Source organism: Gossypium raimondii, chromosome 13 (assembly GCF_025698545.1).
Source record: "Gossypium raimondii isolate GPD5lz chromosome 13, ASM2569854v1, whole genome shotgun sequence".
Taxonomy (NCBI): domain Eukaryota; kingdom Viridiplantae; phylum Streptophyta; class Magnoliopsida; order Malvales; family Malvaceae; genus Gossypium; species Gossypium raimondii.
The window spans coordinates 139,014-159,129 of NC_068577.1; the positions used below are offsets into that span (position 1 = coordinate 139,014).

Here is a 20,116-nt window from a genome sequence, read left to right on the forward strand (position 1 = left end):
ACTTACCTTCATTAGACAGGTTGGAAATCATAGACAAAGTGTTATCAATTAATGGACATTACTACTATAATAATGGCTCGGTCCGAGTGTAAGAGAAATCAAACTCATTACAAGACAAGACATTCCACAGATAGTTGTAAGTGGGTGATCGTATTCTCATCTTTATAATCTTGTAATATTTCCAACCAAATACAAGGATTGTCACACTCAATAATCATCTTCTTGTAGCCATCCCATCTACCCCATAATTCTGCTTGCTTCACTCAGCATATACCCAAGTTTTGTTTGTAACCTGTCAACCATTCAATAGAAAGTTGGTTGAATTGCAATTGGAACAACAGAAATAAAGACCCATGCATGTTAATTTAGTAGTGACTTTCAATATTTATCCTTAAAAAAATGAATGATTCATAAAATTGAATCTTATTTTATGAGGTTGAGAAAAAATGGAGGAAAATTTTTGGTCAATCGTTTTTTTCGCTTCATTTCATTGAAAAACACTGAAAAATTGAGAGAAAAACATTGTAAGATTCATAGAATTTTGCTCTTTTCACACTTCTCTTCATCATTTTTTTTCTTCTTTTTAGGATTATTAGTTCTTTTCGTATCATTGAAGAAACCACTATAGTATGACATCTTCATTCAATAGCAACCATGATGAACATGTTGAACAAGGAGAATAGTACTGTTTCAAGGGCATGGGAGGCCACTTTGCGCAAAACACATGCAGCAAAGAAACGTGCAAATAGCATTTTTGGTACAATAGCTTTAGCAAATGCAACAGCTACTAACACCACCACCACCACCACCACCAATGCTGTTGAAGACAATGATAAAAATTGCACCATCTCTGAGGCAGCATACTTCACAGAGAAAATTCTACCTAATGGGGAGTATTATAAAGGTCAATGGTGTGATAATTTCCCTGAAGGTCAAGGCAAATATTATTGGATTGATGGATGCATGTATGTTGGAGAATGGCATAAAGGCAAAACTATGGGGAGAGGAAGGTTTCGATGGCCATCTGGTGCTACATATGAAGGGGAGTTCAAAAGTGGGTACATGGATGGTACTGGTACATATGTTGGATCGAATGGGGATACTTATAAAGGACAATGGGTAATGAACTTGAAACATGGTAATGGCATTGAGTATTATGCTAATGGCGATTGGTACGAAGGTGAATGGCGCCGTGGTTTACGATATGGAATCGGGAAATACCAATGGCATAACAAGAATCATTATGATGGTGAATGGAAGAATGGGGTGATTCATGGTAATGGGTGTTTTGTATGGATTAATGGCGATCAGTATGATGGATGTTGGGAAGATGGAATGCCGAAAGGTAATGGTACATACCAATTGTCTGATGGGAGTTTTTATGTTGGATATTGGAGTAAAGAAGAAAATGAACAAAATGGTACATATCATCCGTCAGAATCTTCTTCAAATGATGTTGAATGGGATCCTAAAATTGTGTATAACCAATTAGCTGACTGCAAAATTTCCCCTGGTGAAAAGGTACCAATCTTGCCATCACAAAAGAGATTAGCGATATCGTATTCGTCTAACAACGCGGAGAAATCGAGGAGACCGTCGATTGATGGAAGAGGAAGCTTAGTCTTAGAAAGACCATTTGATAAAATGAATCTATGGGATGAAAATGATAATGATTTCAATAGTTTTGAAATGAGTAGACAATTGGATTGTGAGTTCTATGGTGTAAATCCTGCAGAATCAAATTATAAGTTCAACCCTGTATTACCATTGAAGGTACCTAAGCCTGGTAATAGGCAAGGTGAAACAATATCTGTAGGACATAAGAACTATGAACTTATGCTCAACCTGCAATTGGGAATAAGGTAACATTCTTTAAGCTTTGACACTTGTATGCTATAATGAAAAAAAGAATGGAGTTTTTCTCACATATTATTGTTTATTTGGACGTAGGCATTCAGTAGGAAGACCTGCACCACCTACAAGTCTTGATCTTAAAGCTTCGGCTTTTGACCCTAAAAAGAAAATTTGGACAAGGTTTCCACCGGAAGGTAGTAAATATACTCCACCACATCAATCTTGTGAATTCAAATGGAAAGATTATACTCCAGTTGTTTTCAGGTAACATAATTTACGAATATATATTATGTACTTTTCTCATCATGATCACAACTTGCAACATCAACTTTGCATGAAACATGCAAATTAATAACTTTCAAATAAAACATATAGGTAAAAGTATTACGAAGTTACTTGTATTAAGAGTCTGATCGTATTTTGCTCATTTTATTAAAAAAAGGGTAAATTAGTCCCTGTAAGTTAGATAAAAGAGTAAATTGATCCATTTTTACTATTAAAAATTGGCTTAGCTAACATAATAACCAGACAGTTATATGTGGTATGCCACGCATACTTCATTCTAATATACAAAGGCCAATTTTTAATAATAGAAATGAATGAACAAAATGTATAAAGACTAATTTAACTATTTTATAAATAGAGTGAACAAAATATAATCTAATACAAGCGCTTCCATAGTACTTTTACCCTACCTAATCTCATTTATTTGTGTAAAGGTCATTGAGGAAACTATTCAAGGTGGACCCTGCAGATTACATGCTATCTATTTGTGGAAATGATGCATTAAGGGAACTATCTTCCCCCGGTAAAAGTGGTAGCTTTTTTTACTTGACTGATGATGACATATACATGATCAAAACCATGAAAAAAGCAGAAGTCAAAGTGAGCTTACTTTGTGTCTTCATACCCTATTTTTAGTTTCAAGGCAATGTTTAGGTTTTTGTAATAATAGAAGGATTTTTGTTGTGTAGGTATTTTTAAAGATGCTTGCAGCCTATTATAACCATGTTCGATCCTTTGAAAACAGTTTAGTCATAAAATATTATGGCTTGCACTGTGTAAAGGTAACCGGTGCCATACAAAAAAAGGTTAGTATATAATATTTTCATGCAGTACTCTAACCAGCCAAAAGTACGAAGTTTTTGTACTAAGAGTTGAATTGCATTTTACTTTTTTTATTTAAAAAATGAGTAAATTGGTCGTTATTTGTTAAATTAAAGAAGAAATTGGTCATTTTGTTAAAATTTTTATCCATTTCTACGGTAAAAAACTAGTCCCTACGCATCAGCATGAGGTACACGTGGCACATTATGTGTATTTGTTTGGTTATTCTGTCAATTATGCCAGATTCTAATAGTAGAAATGAGTGAATTTTTTAACAGAAATTACCAATTTGCTCTTTGATCTAATGTACAGGGACTAATTTACCCATTTTTTGAATAAAAAAGACAAAATACAATTTGATACCTAATACAAATGCCTTCGTAGTTCTTTTACCCTCTAACTATCATCTATGTATATAAAAATCAACTCCAAAATTATTAAAAGCGATTGATAATATTCAGGTGCGGTTCGTTATCATGGGGAATCTCTTACGCTCCGAATATACGATTCACACACGCTTTGACTTGAAAGGATCTTCATTAGGGCGTGTAACAAATAAGCCTGGATCCGAGATCAATAGTACAACTATACTTAAAGATCTTGATTTGAACTTCATATTCAAACTGCAGAAAGCTTGGTTTCATAAGTTTTGTTGGTAAAACATAAGTTTTGCTTTTGTGTTTAACATTTAGTAATTAAACATGTTTATGAATTATATAGCAACACGATGTCAATGCATCAAATATTTTTTCAAATTTCCTTCAAAATCCTTTGATTTAAACATATTTTCACAGGCAAATAAATAGGGATTGTGAGTTTCTTGAACAAGTTAGAACAATGGACTACAGTCTTTTGGTGGGACTTCACTTCAGAGAAATTTCAAGTAATGGAGAGCTAATTCCATGTGAAAAACGTACTTTTATCTCATTATCTTTCATCTTATTTATTTATTTTTATTTTATTTGATCTATTTCTAAAGTATTTGAAGCTTAAGTACCTACTTTCTCCACTAGAAACTTTTTTAAGGTTATTGCCATACAGACTTAAATTTAGTAATTGTTTTCATATTAGAATTTAATTTTTTTTTAAATTGGTCCCTGAATTTGGTAATTGCTTCTAGATAAGGTTTGAGTTTTCTTTTCCAAGTTAGTCCTTAATATTTCATTAAAAAAGGTTGGACAAAATAAACAAGTTTAGGTCTCAATGTAAAAATAATTGTCAAGTTCAAGGACTAACTTAGAAGAAATTTATTTTTAGGGTCCAATGTGTGAATAGTTGCTTAGTTTAGGCCTCAATGTGGGAGTAATTGCCATTTTCAGGAACAAATAGTGTGTTTGATAATCTGAAAATTTAAGCACTGAAAAATTAATACTACATTTTTAGCACTAAATTTTATAAATGTTAAATTTATATTAGAAATTGTTTGATAAATTAGTAAATACAAACACATAATATAATTATGTTGTTTGATAAAAATAAATCTTGATATTTGAAAGATTATTTTTAAAATTTAGTCTTATTAATTTAATATTTTATATTATTTTGGATAAAATATAAATAAGTTATTTGAATATTTTTTTAAAATATACTTTATTTCAAATTTTAATAAAATAGAATTAACTTAATATTTTCTACATTAAGGGATAAGTAGCTGGTTACCTACTTATTTTAGTAAACATTTTTTGTTGAAAATTTTATATTTAGTAAAATATTAAAATGATTATAAAACACATAAAAATATTAAATGTGGTGAACTCCCTTGATTGGCCTAGTGGCTAAGGGTTCACCTATAGAACCTGCTCGGGTTCAAACCTTCGTGGGAGCAGTGGCAAGCCTTTATTTATGTAGCTCCCTTTGAATATAATGTGTGCATGTGTGGTGTGAGTATGTCCCTTCCATGAGTGTGTGAGTTCATGAAATGAAAATTTTCAATGATTTATAAAATGCCCTAACTTGGAAAAAAAGAAGAAAAGAATTCAAGTCCTAATATGCGAATGATTGTCAAATTCAAGCCCCAAATAATGCACTAAACCAACTTTTTATTTTAATTAACAATTTTTTTTCTTTGTTGTAGGTGATCCTAGGAATGAATCAAGTAGTCTTCATTCTAGATCAACTTCTGATCAACTTCTACTAGACCTTGAAAGGTGAAATGACTCTACACATGAATATAGTCTTATATTTTTATTTCAATAATATAATGTACCCCTCAGATAGGAACTCGTACAAATTTTTGAGAGTCGGACTCTTAACAAGTTTAATATTGTCCTTGATCGGGGTTTTGTCTCCTTGCTTTATTGAAAATCCTAATGATTCATAAAGTGGGGGTACCTTCTGACGCCTTAAAGGGTAAAAGCCGTGGCCACTGAAGAGCAAGCTTAAGGTCAGGCTCGAACTTGAGACCTTTAACATATAAAGGATCTTGAGGGAACCATGGTGTTACTTGAGCTAGCCTTTTCAGCGACCATGGCTTTAGCTTGTTTAGGCATATGGTTATTATATTAAGATTTAGGATTGTGATATTAAAAACCAAACCAACATTTGTAGGCAAGCTAACATGGTGTTGGGAGCCAACATGCCAGCACGAGTAGAAAGAACTATAAGAAAACCTGAATGTGAGTTACAACTTGTAGGAGAACAAACTGGGGAGTATTATAAAGTCATATTGTCCTTCGGCATTATAGACATACTTCAAGATTATGACATTACCAAGAAGCTTGAACATGCATATAAATCAATTCAATACGATCCTACTTCTATATCAGCCGTGGATCCTAAGCTGTATTCTAAGCGATTTCGAGATTTCATATTCAAAGCTTTTACTGAAGATACTTAGGTCATGTCTCGACTTTACCGAGAGCATTACAAGTTCACAAATAGAAAGATACTAGCTTTTATGTTGTAAAGTGTATCATTATCATTATCATGTCATGTAGTGTTGTTCAAATTATTTTACCATAAGAATGTTAATATATGTTGTTGGATCTGGTGCCCTGAGTGTAGTATATTCATTTTATACACTTGTATTTTTCAAACAAATTGGTGTAATAAAAAATCCATTAATTACATCAATACTTTTTGTATACCGTCCTCAATGTTTATGCATGCAAAGCAAAATGGAAGCAAATATTGACTCATAGATGATCTAATGTTTAACTAACACTAAGTGATATTGCATTGTTGGATCATAATATGGAAAGACAATTTGTATTAATAGATAAACTTAAACATGTCCTTAGTCTAATCGAAAATAAGCAAACCGATTGAAAAACTAATGCGCCGTCTATCAAGTCTAATTAGTGAGATGTTTTGTGTTGAGCACTGGAGCAGATGACTCCCATAAGATAGAAACATAGATGTGACTGACTGGACTAACAGTATAGACATGACTCAAGTAGAATAGATCCTAGATCCGTTTATGGATTCATTCACTTGTGATGCTCATATTATGACATATCTTAATCCTAAGTGAATGACGAACTATATATGCGTGACTTGTATAAGTTGATATAAGTAAAAGATTGATTTCAAATAGATAATTAAAGATTCAGAAGTTGGTGCGTTGGGTATATAACTTCTGCAATATGTAACATCATTCATAATAGTGAATTTCATAGCTCAACTAATGGGTAAATGTCATCCTTTCATTGACACTCCATGATAGATGAAAAGTAAACGTGACCACGAGTTGTTTGTCTTTGTTATAAATGACTTACTTACTATTTGATAATAATTGAATTTTAATGAATGAAGATGTAATAATTACCATGAGATAAAATAAGATCATACTGGGAGAGCGAATTTAATTATCTCAAATAGATTAATGATATCCTATGAGGGTAACACACTTATGACAAAGTTATTAGACGAATGTTGATTAAATAACTTTCGTAATGGTATGTAATTAGTGAGAGCTCAGTCATAATACTATAGTGGAATGATTTTGCGATTAAATAAATTTATAATTAATAAGTGAAAAGCTAAAACTTGATTATAAATTATTTGAGTACTAATTATATATATCCAATCGGTTCCTCTACTAGCTCGTAGAAATTAGAAATGAATTGCATGTGAAACCAAATGAACAAAAAAGAATGGAAATGGTGAAGTTAGAGAACTGGGTTGCATTCACAAATGAATGCGTTTCCTCACTAAGTATAGAATTGATTTAAGAATTAATTTAAGATATTCAAATTATTATTTAATTATAATTAAATAATTAAAGTTAGAAAATAGAATTAAATTAATTAGTCACTATGAATTTATTGAGTATGAAAATTAAATATATTTTCTCATATATTCTTTTACGGTTAAGTTGTCATGAATTTAATGAAATTAAAATTGATTGATAAAATTATTTAGTTAAAAAATTAATTTAATTAATTAAATAATATTTATTTTGAGAAATAGAAAATAGATATTGAGTTGAATTAAATTATAAAATACTATGTCAAAAGTAAATGAAATATATATAATTGAACCTAATACATGAGACGCCTAATTTGCCTCACATAACATGTGAATGGTGGCAACCCTAAGAGAATTTGAGAGGGTGTGCCGCCCCCCTCTTCTAATTAGATTAGGAGACTGTTTTTTAATTAAGTAAATATTATTTAGATCACCCTTATTGAACAAAGATTCCTATCACTCCCTATAAACACTGGTAGAGCTATTTACACACATAAGTTTTATATATTGCTATTTTGCACAAAAGTAGTGTGAATTTATTTTCTAAGAATAAATTCTATTTTTTGAGAATTGTAATTTCTACCGGTTTCTATTTGAGAGAAGTACTTTCTTACTGAAAGTAATTGAACCTGTAAGACCCAATTTCTGCCCAGAGCCCAGTATGACCCAAACAAAACCAAACAAAAAAAAAACCCAAACTAATCAGCAGCCTAAATACAACAGGCCCAAATAGCCCAAATACAACTAAACCCTAGCCCAACAAGCCCACAAAACTTAACAAGTTTTCAGCAAAAAAACCCTAGGTGCGCCGCACCTAAGTCTACCCTCTGACATGCTTGCCGCTACTGTCACCGTAGCCTCCTCCACGCGCACTGTTGTCTGCATGAAAAATAAAGAGCAAGAGGACAACAACAAGAAACAATCGCAAACGACAAAAAAATAGAAGTTTAAGGATTTTAAAATCGGTTATATAAGTCGAATATGAGCACTGTAATTGATTCTTCCCCCTTTTTTTTTTTACGAATTTCTCCAGAAAATAAAAAGAAAAAAAATATTGTATGAAAAGCTATTGAAAAAAAATCAAAAAAACAGAATACATAAATAGAGGTGATTTTTCTTAGATCCGGTCTTTTTTTTGCTTGTTCTTTCTGTTTGTTTTTGTTTTTGTTTTATCTTCCTTTTTTACATATATTAAATAAGAAATAAAAAGGAACGGAGGCTCACCTGAATCGCCTTGCGGCTTCGCCGTCGGAGGGCTCTCCTCCGTCGTGGCCGTCAGATCAAAGAGGAGAAGGGAGCCAAGAGTCCTCTTTCGGGCCAAGGAAGTTTGGCTTTCAAACGAGATCTAAAAGCGGGGTAAAAAAAAACTTTTTGACTCTCCGCCCCCGTTCACGGCGACCGGTACAATGGCCGATGGCCGGACCCTTGACCGGCGTTTGGAGGAAGAGGGGTGGGTTGAGAGTGTATTTCGGTTTTTTTCTTTAGAAATGGAAGAGAATGATTTTTTTTTTGGAAAAACTTGGGCTTTTATACCCCCCTTAAACGACGTTGTTTAGGGTTGGCTTCAGTAGCCTTAAAACGATGCCGTTTTGACCCTTACCCGCGCGCGACCCGACCCGCTCCTAGGGGATCCGTGCGGTTTCAACATTTGGGCTATTTGTGCGGCGGATCCTTCCATTTTTCGCCCGTTTCCAATTCGGTCCCCTATGAAGTGGCGCATTTTGAGAGTGGGAATAATTTCCCTTTCGGCCCTCTCTCCTTCCGCGCGTTTTCAGTTTAATCCTCAGTTCACTTTTTCATTTTTTTTATAATTTTATCTGTTTAATTTCGTCCTAGTTTTAATTTAGTCCCTAATCCGCTTTATTTTAATCCTTTAATTTGTTATTTATTATTTTATTTAAATTTTTATATTCATTATTTTTTAACAGATTACATTTTATTTATATTGTTCAATATAAACTGATTGATATTATCTATTTTAAATTGTTTCATATTTTATTTATTTCAATTGCTTTCTATTATTTTATCTTAAACTGTTTCATGTATATTATTTATTTTAGATTTTTACGTGTCATTTCTTTTAAACTATTTCATGTAATGTTTATTTTAAATTGTTTAAAATTGTTTATTTCAAACTATCTTATGTTAAATTTTACATTGTTAATTTTGAGCATTTCGTATTATTCATCTTAAATCTTTATTATTTACTTTCAATTGTTGTTATATTATTTCATTCGTTTTTGATTATTGGATAGTATTAAAGTAATGTACATTGCGCGACTATTGCCATCATGCGAGTTATGAATTGTTTATTCGTATTTTCATATTGTTGTCATCCATCAACGTACCCTTTCATTCATACATTGTTTTAAATATTACATTAATTTTTTATCCAAATACACAAAAAAAGAAAAATTTTCTAAATAAGACAATATTTTGCGTTTGGAAATTCGAGAAAACGTGCCCTAACGTGTTGGGTTTCGATTTCTCGTATATCCTATTAAAATATCAAAATATGAGTTTTGGAAACCATAAGGTAACTTTGGTTTCGAGGGTTTAAGGTATTGTATCCTAACGTGCTAGATGTGATATTCCTTCAGAACAAGAGAATCCTAAATTCCAACCCCATGTTATTCGAGTTTTTTTTAAGGATCGTATTTTTAAAACTCTTCAAAGTTTTCAATCTTCGACGCTAAGACACTAATTAATCAACTATGTACCAATTATGGGCGTTACGAGGGTGCTAATCCTTCATCGTACGTAACCGACTCCCGAACCCGTTTTTCAGAATTTCGCGGACCAAAATTGTTGTTTTAATAAAATTAAATCGTTTATTAAAAACAATCGTTTTACAAGGTGACCCGATCACACCTCATCAAAAAGGATTGGTGGCGACTCCCGTTTTCGTTTTCGTTTTCAAAATCTAAGTCAAACCCATTTTCACAAAAAAAATGGTGTCAACAGAACCGTTTCTTGTTTTGTGTTTGGTTTGTGATTGCTCGAACTCATACTCAATGCAATTCGGGGTATGAGAATAACATAGAAGATCATTCAGTTAAATGCTGAGAATGTTTCAGATTTTTCTCACACAAAGTGCACAAATACTTAAAAAAAAACATATTGTTATAAATATTATAAATTAACTCGATTTTCAAAAGTCAGATTTTTCCAACATATGGCGAGTGTATAGAAATATATGTTTGTAAATTTGTACTATTTTTATACTATATCTTTGTTCCTTATTATATGTATTGGAATAGAAAAATTCTTTTATGGTCATCCAATTTGTTATTTATTTATTTATTATTATTAATAAATATATTTTTGAGACCAAAGATGTTGGGACCATGCTTTGTCTTTATGTTTATGTTTATTTTATTGTTTAAATTTAGTCAGTGTGTATATATTCAATGAATAACATGAATAACATGTTAAAATATTACAATGATCATTTCGTTTCTCTTTTTCTTTTTTTCTCACAATTTGGCAGCGGGAAATGCTTTTTAGTCAAATATTTATTATTTTTCCAATAAAACATCAATTTTATTATCACCCGTTCAAGATATCGATTACCATAGCATCAAGAATTATCTCAACAAAATAGAGAAAAACTAGACAATTCGATCGGACCGAAAATTAATAATCTGATCGATTCAATCACGGATACAATTCTGAAAATGAATAAATTAACTTCAACCCAATTTTCGACATCACTCCAAGGCCTCTCTAGGTTTAAATATATTCGAAAGAGTGTTAAATATATAATTATTTTAGCTTCTGTTTGGTTTATTCATTTATTTCTTAATATGCATTAAAATCATTAAAAATTACATCTAAAATCCATAATTTTTTTTTTGGCAATTTCCTAGGTTAACTGGAAATTTACATTTACTATCAGCAACTTGTAAAATTTTCTTACTTTTAATTTTTCTTTTCTCTACTTTTACTAATTTCATCTAAAAACGATATGAAAAACACCACTGAGGATTAAAAAAAAAAAAAATACTGATTTAACATCGTAGATACACAGTAAGCATTTGTGCATATATATATATATAGTATATGCTTTTACCTTAAAAGGAAGCCATGCTGATATTTGGAGATCTTGATGAAGACAAGGCCAAGCAAAGAAGAACCGACATTAACAAAACAGGAATCAAGAGCAATATCAACGGCGGTGGCGGCAATTCCGGTAGCAACAACGGCGAAACTAAGAGCAAGGTGGTTAGCATAAGCATAAAAATGAATGAGTTATTGCAAAAATACCTCAACATCAAGTTCTTTCTCGCTTAATAATCTGGATTCGAGGATATGATACTGTAGGAACTGGATAATCTAATACTATACTAAGACGGGATTTTGTGAGGATGAAATTTCCAAGAAAAATTTGGGAGAAGATAATGGAAAATTGTAGACTTAGGTAAGATGGAAGGGCCAATACTTCTTTCTTTTTTCCTTTTTTTCAAGGTAGCTACCAACTTGCTCGATTCAATGTTACATTTGAGTCGTTATAGGTCGCCATCAATGCACATTTTTAAATAAAAAAGGTTCGAATGTCTTGGTTCACATAATCTTTTAAATTAATCTCAATTTATTTTAACTTCACCCTTAAATTTTTATAAGAAAAATGTTTAATATAGATTAAATATCCAATGTATACGTAAATATGTTTTCTTTCTTGAAGGGCATTATTCTCCTATTTAAGGGATTATAAATAGTTGTAGGTATTGTATCAAAAAGAACATATATGATAATAATTTATATTGAGATTAATGTTTCCAAAAAATGAATTCTCGTTTTTATTTAATGAGTGATAGTAAGAAAAAATGTTACAAAATCTTTAATGTTGACTTTTAGGAGAGAGAAAGAAAAGAGAAACTCCTTCTATGGTTAATTATTGATTTTTTACCATTCATGTAGCATTAACTCGACACGTTTTATTACAATTTTGTGAAGTTGCTGGTTTGAAGTGTATAAAGTATGATAAAGAAAACGAAAAACTAGTGGTCTTTATTGAACATACTAAAATTTTTATATCATGAAAAGAAATAAATCTCAAAACCATATATGAATTTTGATACGATGTATAATGCGATAGGTAAACTTTGTTTTGGTGCAATTCTTTTATGGGTCAAATGAAAAACTTTTGTAAATAAGAAATTGATGTAATTATACATATGAAATTTATTTTTTAAATTTAATTATGAACATTTAGAAACAACAAATAAAATTAATTACTTTTTTTGAAAAAACTTTATTAGATATGGTTTTTGTTATGATAGATGCCGATAATGGCAATAGAATAATAGCAAAAATAAAGAAAAATAAGAACACAGATTTTATATGGAAACCCTTTGGTAAAAAATCACGAGCAGAGGAGAAGAAATTCACTAATCTTGAAAAACGAATGATACAAGGGGAGTTTCAACTACATCTATTTAAAGGTTGAAAAATCTTATTCTAATCAATGTCAAATAGAAGAAGTGTAGTTGTATACGGATTCTACTTGTGCAGCATGATTCTCTTATTTTATTTCTTTAACAAGTCATGAGATTCGGGTCACACAAGTCTAACAATTTTCTATGAACAAACCTTATTTCCGTCCCTTGGCATAGCAGCAAATGTTGCATGGAATTTGTAGAGCAACGTAATACAATGGTATATGTAGTTGGACGATGAGATCGCTGTGTATAAGACCTCACCCAAACCAATAGTATAAACAATTCAATCAATCAAAGGCCACCTACGATAATGTACACCTTCTTGAGAATGCCAGTAACATCTTCTTGAAGCCAATAAGACCCCTCTCGACAATAGCCAATTAAACTTCAAAACGCATCAATGAAAGAAATCCTTTCGTCAATGGCTTTAATGCTCAACGTCCCTACCACTAAGTAAAATAGACATGGGTGATTTATGAGCATTGAATCAAAATTATATATATATATAAAATAAGAAGAGATTTTGGGTTGCTTTCTTTTGTTCCAACAAATTAAAAAAGGGTAGCAGATATTTTAAACAAATATAAATGGAAAAGGGCATGATCCTAGACTGAACCTGTCATTTTCAGTCATACTAAACCAACATCCCTAACATATAATCAAACGTGGATCCTTTGATTGCTTTAGGAACTTTCTAATTTTATGATGACTAATTTTATTCTCTTCTATGAAAATCCATACATCACAATTACATTATAACGTCTTAGTGTCCATCGGTATCATATGCATACTTCAAGACTATGATATTACTAAGATGTTCAAACATGCATATAAATGAATCCAATACGATTCTACTTTTGTATCAACTGTATATCCTAAACAGTAGTTTAAACGATTTGAAGACCTCATATCCAAAGCTTTAGATGCTTGGGTTAGGTCTCGAAATCGCTATTTTCAAATTCAATGAGATATATCTTTGAAAATATTGAATGAGATGAAACACATTAACAAATTATTTGAGATGATCTCATTAAATCATTGAAAAATTCTATAGAACTTGTTTTAATTCTATATATATAAATTTGTTAATGTGTTTTATCTCATTGAATTTATTGATAAATCTTTTTATCTGTAAACTTGTAGGGTTTTACGCATGTTTGATCATCCAAAATTAAAACAACTCAATAGAAATTTTTTCTACGAAAAAGTGGAAAATAATAAGTAGGTCAAAGCTACAATATAACTTGTAATATGCCAATTTAGCCCAGGCCTGAATTTCCAACAAATAAAATGCCCAAACCAATCAGCCGAAACAGAAAACAGATAAAAATAAAAATAAAAATAAAAATAAAAATAATAAAATCAAAAATAAATTACAAACCCAATTACAACAGTCTATTTACAGAAAACAAAACCCAAATACCAAAAAAGAAGAGGGCCCAACGGCCCAAAAACCTAAACTAACTTTAGAATAGCCAGAAACCCTAGGGTTTTTGGCGTCGCTCCTCTCACGCCACCCGAGGCACCTCATCCCGAGGCCTGACGCACCCTTTCTACCGCCATTTCACCAAAATAGCAAAAGGTCTACCTCTCTTCTCCGGTGACTCCGCCACCTGCAAGAAAAGGGAAAGAAAAAGGACCACGGAAGTAGAGAAAGAAACAACAAAGAACAGTGGCTAAATAGTAGCAAAAACAGTAAAATATAGTATGTAAATCGGCTATAAAGGCCGGATTAAAAATGTAATCTTTTTACAAAAAAAACACACAAGAGTAATAAAAAATAGAACACAAAACTTCAAAAGGTGATTTTTCTTTTCTTTTATTTTTTACGAATATTTTTTATAAATAAAACATAAAATAAAAAAGGGGTTAAAAACCTACTTGACTCTTTGCGTTCTGCCGCCGTGAGTGGCCGAGGACTGTCATCTCCGATGAAAGATGACATCTTTCGGATAAAGGGGTATTCGAAACCCAGAAACCGAAAGGTTCTTTAGGGATTTCTACTATTTTGACGAGTTTTTTTTTTAAAATCAACTCCAGATTTGAGTTTGGAGAATCGAAAGGCCAAAAAGAGGCCTAAATAATTTTGGATTCCTTATTATTATTTAATTGAGGCTAGAGATGTTCGGACTATAATAATACCAATTTTATGTTTGTTTTATTTGATTGTCTAAAATTTAGTAGTATATATTTATTATACCCATGTAGTGGACTTCGCGAATCTCACAGCATACTTAAAGAGAATTTGACACATGTCTTTTGACAGGGTCAATGGCACAACGGGCAATGCATGGTCAACCTGCCAACTAGCAAATTTTGAACTAGTTTGTGAACCTTATCTCAACGAACTTTTGGACTAGACATCTTTGCTAAAACTATTTGAGGACAATGTGAAGGCTCAAAGTAATTGATTTTCAGTCATCCTAAAACGTCTTATCATAAGATGTAGCATCATCGTCTCTGCTTGAAGTATCAAATCGAGCTTCTGCATTAATAAACTCAAGATTTGTAGCTAAGTTTACCTCCTGCTATAAAAAAACAACCATGCAAACAGCTGATACACACTACCTGTGTCACTTCATTTTCCTTAACCCAAAAACTCTTCTCAGAGAAAGCTTCCTTCCCAGCTCCTCTCACGCCACCCGAGGCACCTCATCCTGAGGCCTGACGCACCCTTTCTACCGCCATTTCACCAAAATAGCAAAAGGTCTACCTCTCTTCTCCGGTGACTCCGCCACCTGCAAGAAAAGAGAAAGAAAAAGGACCACGGAAGTAGAGAAAGAAACAACAAAGAACAGTGGCTAAATAGTAGCAAAAACAGTAAAATATAGTATGTAAATCGGCTATAAAGGCTGGATTAAAAATGTAATCTTTTTACAAAAAAAACAAACAATCTCCAAATCCTCTCTACCTTTATTGATTTATGCATTAAAATCATTAAAAAATACAATTAAAATCCATAATCTCTTTTGCAATTTCCCAAGGTACGTAGCTTGAAGTCTACATTTACCATCAGCAACTTGTAAAATATTATTGTTACTTTCTTTTCCTCTACTTTTTACTAATTTCATCTAAAAAATGATCCAAAAAATGCATTATTAGCAAGAAAAAAAAGTAACATCGTAGACACACAGTAAACATTTCTGCATATATATATATATATTTCAATCCAACCACAATTAGATAATATGCTTTTACCTCAAACGAAAGCTATGCTGATATTTGGAGATCTTGATGGAGATAAGGCCAAGCAAACAAGAAGCGACAGTAACAATACAGGAACGAAGAGAAGTATCAACGGCGGGGGTGGCAATTCCGGTATCACCAACGGTAAAGCTAAGAGCAACGTTGTTAGAAGAAGCATAAAAACGAAGTTAGTGCAAAAATACCTCAACATCAAGTTCGTCCTCGCTTAATGATCTCGATACGTGGATATGATCTTGTACGAACTAGACAATCTTCTTCATTATTAATACCCTAATGAGACCAAGGAAGACGGAAGAAGATGATGGAAAATTTAAGTGTCTAAGGGAAGATGGAAGGCAAATCCTTTTTTTAATGTAGCTACCAACTTGCTCACATTTTAGTCGTAATAGGTCAGCATCAAGCCACAATATTTTTAAATAAAAAAAGGTTCATATGTCTTGGTTCATATAATCATATTTAAGATAAATTTATTGCGCCCTAAAATTTTCAAATTTTAATTAGAAAAAACGTCTCAAATTTTTATTTTATTTTACGAAAGTTTAATAATTTTAACGTGGATGTATGCATCTCATGCGTAAGATGTGTATGTGTAGGGCCACGTCCTAATGAATCAATTCACTATTCCAAATGGATAGTATAAACAAAAATAACAATCTAAGGCTACCTATGATGACTGCAGCCTGTGAATGGCGGTAAGCTCCCATTGCACTCAACTGCCTTCCCCTTTAAGGCTCCAAACACCCAATTATAGTTGAAAACGCATGAATGCCTTGTACGATGGATTTAACGCCATCAAACATGTCTATCTCTTCCAACCACACATCATCATCGATTTAATTAAATGAAATACAAGTAGAAAATCAAAATTTAGTACTCAATAAAACTTCACATCTTTATTATTTCTTTGGGTTGCTTTGAGTTATTTTTCCCAACCACTTAAACATGGAAAGGGAATGATTGTAGACTGAACCTGTCATTTTCAGTACTAAATCTTATATTAAACAAACATCCTTAACATACAACCAAACATGGATCCTTTACTTGCTTTAGGAACTTTCTGATTAACATTGGATAACCAAGGAATTTTTCAATAGTTATGCGGTTCCAGGCTTTAATTTCTTTTTTATTCACAGTTCAACATCTTACTTAAGATATGAACAACCGTTGTACTAGAAAAACCTCAAGCCCACAAGGGGTCCAGCTGCATGATTACCTATCAATTAGGAAGTAAATCACATGATAAGTTACCTTGTCAAACAGGACCTTAAGCAGCTCTTCAGCCAACCCAAAGATTAAGTATAAATACTTCTTCTCTCTATACACTCTTATTTCCTCCACTCGCTTAACCTATTATTTTCGAGTTCATTCCATATTATTCTTTGTCTACTTAAAAAGCATACGTAGCATAAATTTTAACGCATCTTAACTCACCTTTTGGTAAATTTTTACAATTTAGAGTTTATAAATACTCTTCCCAACAATGTCATCTCTAAAGTTCAAACATATGTTTTCTTTCTAGGAGTACAATGTGTTTTACCACTGCACTCAGCACTTACTAGTTTCGCGTAATTCATTGTCAATTTATAAATTTGTATAAGATTTATATATTAAAAGTGATAAAAAGTTATAATTAATAATAAAAATAATAGCAATCAATTTTAGAACTTAAAAAAATCATATATACATATTCAATTATTTTATTTTAATTTTTTTATACAACGTCATCAAGCTGATATAATTTGTGCTATCAATTAAGTACAAAATTTTTAATTTATTTTTTAGAATTAAATATTAATAGAGTCAAATTAGTAACTTATTTTTGTGAGATAATTGGTAAATAAATAAATATATTTAAATTTAATGCGTATGGTAAGATATTCTAACCTGCTACCGTCTCTAGTTGATGCAATTTTTTTAACATAAAAATTGTGTGTGGGTATCAATTTTTTATAATATAATAGCTGGGTTTCATTTTGAACCAAACTTGCTTTTGTTTTGGTTCATGCATCTTTGGACTTTTGAAAGTTGAAACAAAATGTTGTTATTGTTTTACATCACCAATCTGTTCAATTTTTACTGTATCTTTCTTTCTTCTGCCGACAATAAGATTTGAGTAAATTTTAATTTAATGTGTAATGTTATACACGAATTTTGATTTTGTTTTAATTTTATACACGTGATTCAATTTCCCCAAATTATACAAACAATTATATTAATCCGATATGATATTTAAATGTGTATAATTGAATCGAATCAAAATCAAAGTTCATGTATCAAATTACATATTAGGCCAAAGTTATTTATCCCAATTTTCTTACCAAAGAAACAAGCGTGAATTCGAAATTCTTTTAAGGGCGAAATTGAATAATAAGATTTTGAGAGATCAACATATAATTTTACAATACGTTAATTTATGATTTTATCATGTTTGAAGGAATTAAACATAATTTTTTTTTGCCGTAAATTAACTTTTAATTTAAGTATTTAATAGGATTTATATGACAATTTTTGTATTTGAGAAGTAGGGGCAAAAATTGGTTTTGACTAACACACTCATATCATAATACATTCCTTAAAACTAGGGTGACAAAAAGGTAAACTCGTGTTTCTCTATAAATTTAGGCTGCGTTCTTTATTGCTTTTCAGATGAGTTTTTGCATGTAAAAGTATTTTTCCCTGAAAAGCAATAAAGAACAAACATCATTTCAGAAAAATTTTCAACTTAAAAAAACCACTTTTTGGCAGATGGAGAAGTATTTATATTTGATATATAAATATTATCTCTTTTAAAACTTTAATCTAAATATATGTAATATTTTAATTTGCTAGGTTTATATTTTCTATGTTATGTTAATATCTAATATGAGTTATATATTTAAATACATTTTAAAATAAAATAATACAAATGTGTTAAAAGCATTAATTAAAAATAAAAATAATTTTTAAAATAATACAATTGTGTCAATATCTAATTACAAATATTTAATTATTATATTTAAATTTTAAATATAGTTTATATATTCTAATTAAATTTAATAAATAAATAATATTAATTACTTAGAAATATTTGAAATTAATATTATATATTAAAATATTAACAATAAGTTATAATAAATTATTTTTTATAATTTTGCTAAAATATCATAATATTAACTAATTTGAACATTATTTAAATACATATTTGTTACTTTACAATATCATGTCTAAAATGGACATTTTATTTCTCAAAAACACTTTTTGACAGCAATACCAAACACTCAAATTTTTTTAAAAGAACTGGCCCTTAGTGTCCATATGCTTTGAATGGGGATTTTCTTTTTCCTAAAAATGATAGATGCAACAAAAGTGGAGTTGGACTCTCTTGGTGGATGCAAAGGGTGAAATTTTTAAAAAAAATTATGTAGATTATTGAATAATTTGGTGATATTACATATTAGTCCATTCAAATATTATGTTATGTCATCACATCAAAATTTTAACTTTCTTTTCTGTAGTTTTAGATTATTTTAAAAATTTTACGTGATAATAAAAATATCATGTCGTCACATTTTGATGCAATTCAAGTCTACGAACAAAATTAAAATTTTTTATGAACAAATTCCAAGGCTAATATCAACATGATTTTATCCCTTGAATGAGATGGGGGATAAGACCTTTGATTTCCTTTTTCTCCTTGGAAAAAAAAAAGCAAGAAATGTCAACAATATTTTGGTGCAAGAGTAAGATATTTAAGTGACTAATAGTTCAATGCATCATTAAATTAAAAGAAGAAATGATAGGGAGAGAATAAAGGAAGGGCAATCAAGTTGATGTGCAAGAAGAAAACAAGTACATGCACCTAAGGGTATGATGGTATATGAGAGACCGCCTTAAGATGATTAAACACCACATTGTTTGAAAACGAAAGAACAATGATTCTCTAGGCTGCCTTCAGATTTTCATTTTTTGAGAACTACCCCTTTATTCCAAATTTTAGCATATCCACTTGTGGATAAACACATAAGTAACTTGTTATCCTTACAAAAAGTATAGTACTAAAGTACAAATAAGTTTTGGGTAAATCCCATTTAAGATCACTAAACTATTAGTCAATTTACGTTTTGGTCACTCAATTTTAAAAAGTTACGAAACGATCATTGAACTACTCAAAAATTTTTATTTGAATCACTAGGTTGTTAAGTTACTTTTTAAAGTCTACCTAACAATCTCCAAGCAGCTATTCGATGACCGGTACGGTGGATACCCATCAACGAGTAGAAGAACATACCTTTGATCCAGGTTGATCTAACAATCAACGTCGGAGATCGAAGAAGAAGAAG

At 31.0% G+C, this 20,116-nt stretch overlaps 1 protein-coding gene and 1 long non-coding RNA gene across 2 annotated transcripts; one reads left to right on the forward strand and one right to left on the reverse strand.

The window, feature by feature from the left end:
- Positions 1 to 663: 663 nt before the first annotated feature.
- Positions 664 to 5,797, forward strand: LOC105781219 (phosphatidylinositol 4-phosphate 5-kinase 4). The gene is made up of 8 exons (XM_012605768.2): positions 664 to 1,862; positions 1,951 to 2,118; positions 2,574 to 2,739; positions 2,829 to 2,945; positions 3,423 to 3,616; positions 3,756 to 3,874; positions 5,036 to 5,108; positions 5,509 to 5,797. Exons 1-8 carry the CDS (start codon positions 664 to 666, stop codon positions 5,795 to 5,797), a joined length of 2,325 nt encoding a protein of 774 aa, XP_012461222.2.
- An 8,117-nt stretch (positions 5,798 to 13,914) lies between these two features.
- On the reverse strand, positions 13,915 to 16,217 carry LOC105784242 (uncharacterized). The gene is made up of 2 exons (XR_008192619.1): positions 15,789 to 16,217; positions 13,915 to 15,328 (listed from the first exon to the last, which is right to left on the reverse strand). It is a non-coding gene; the product is annotated as an uncharacterized LOC105784242 (long non-coding RNA).
- Between the last annotated feature and the right edge of the window lie 3,899 nt (positions 16,218 to 20,116).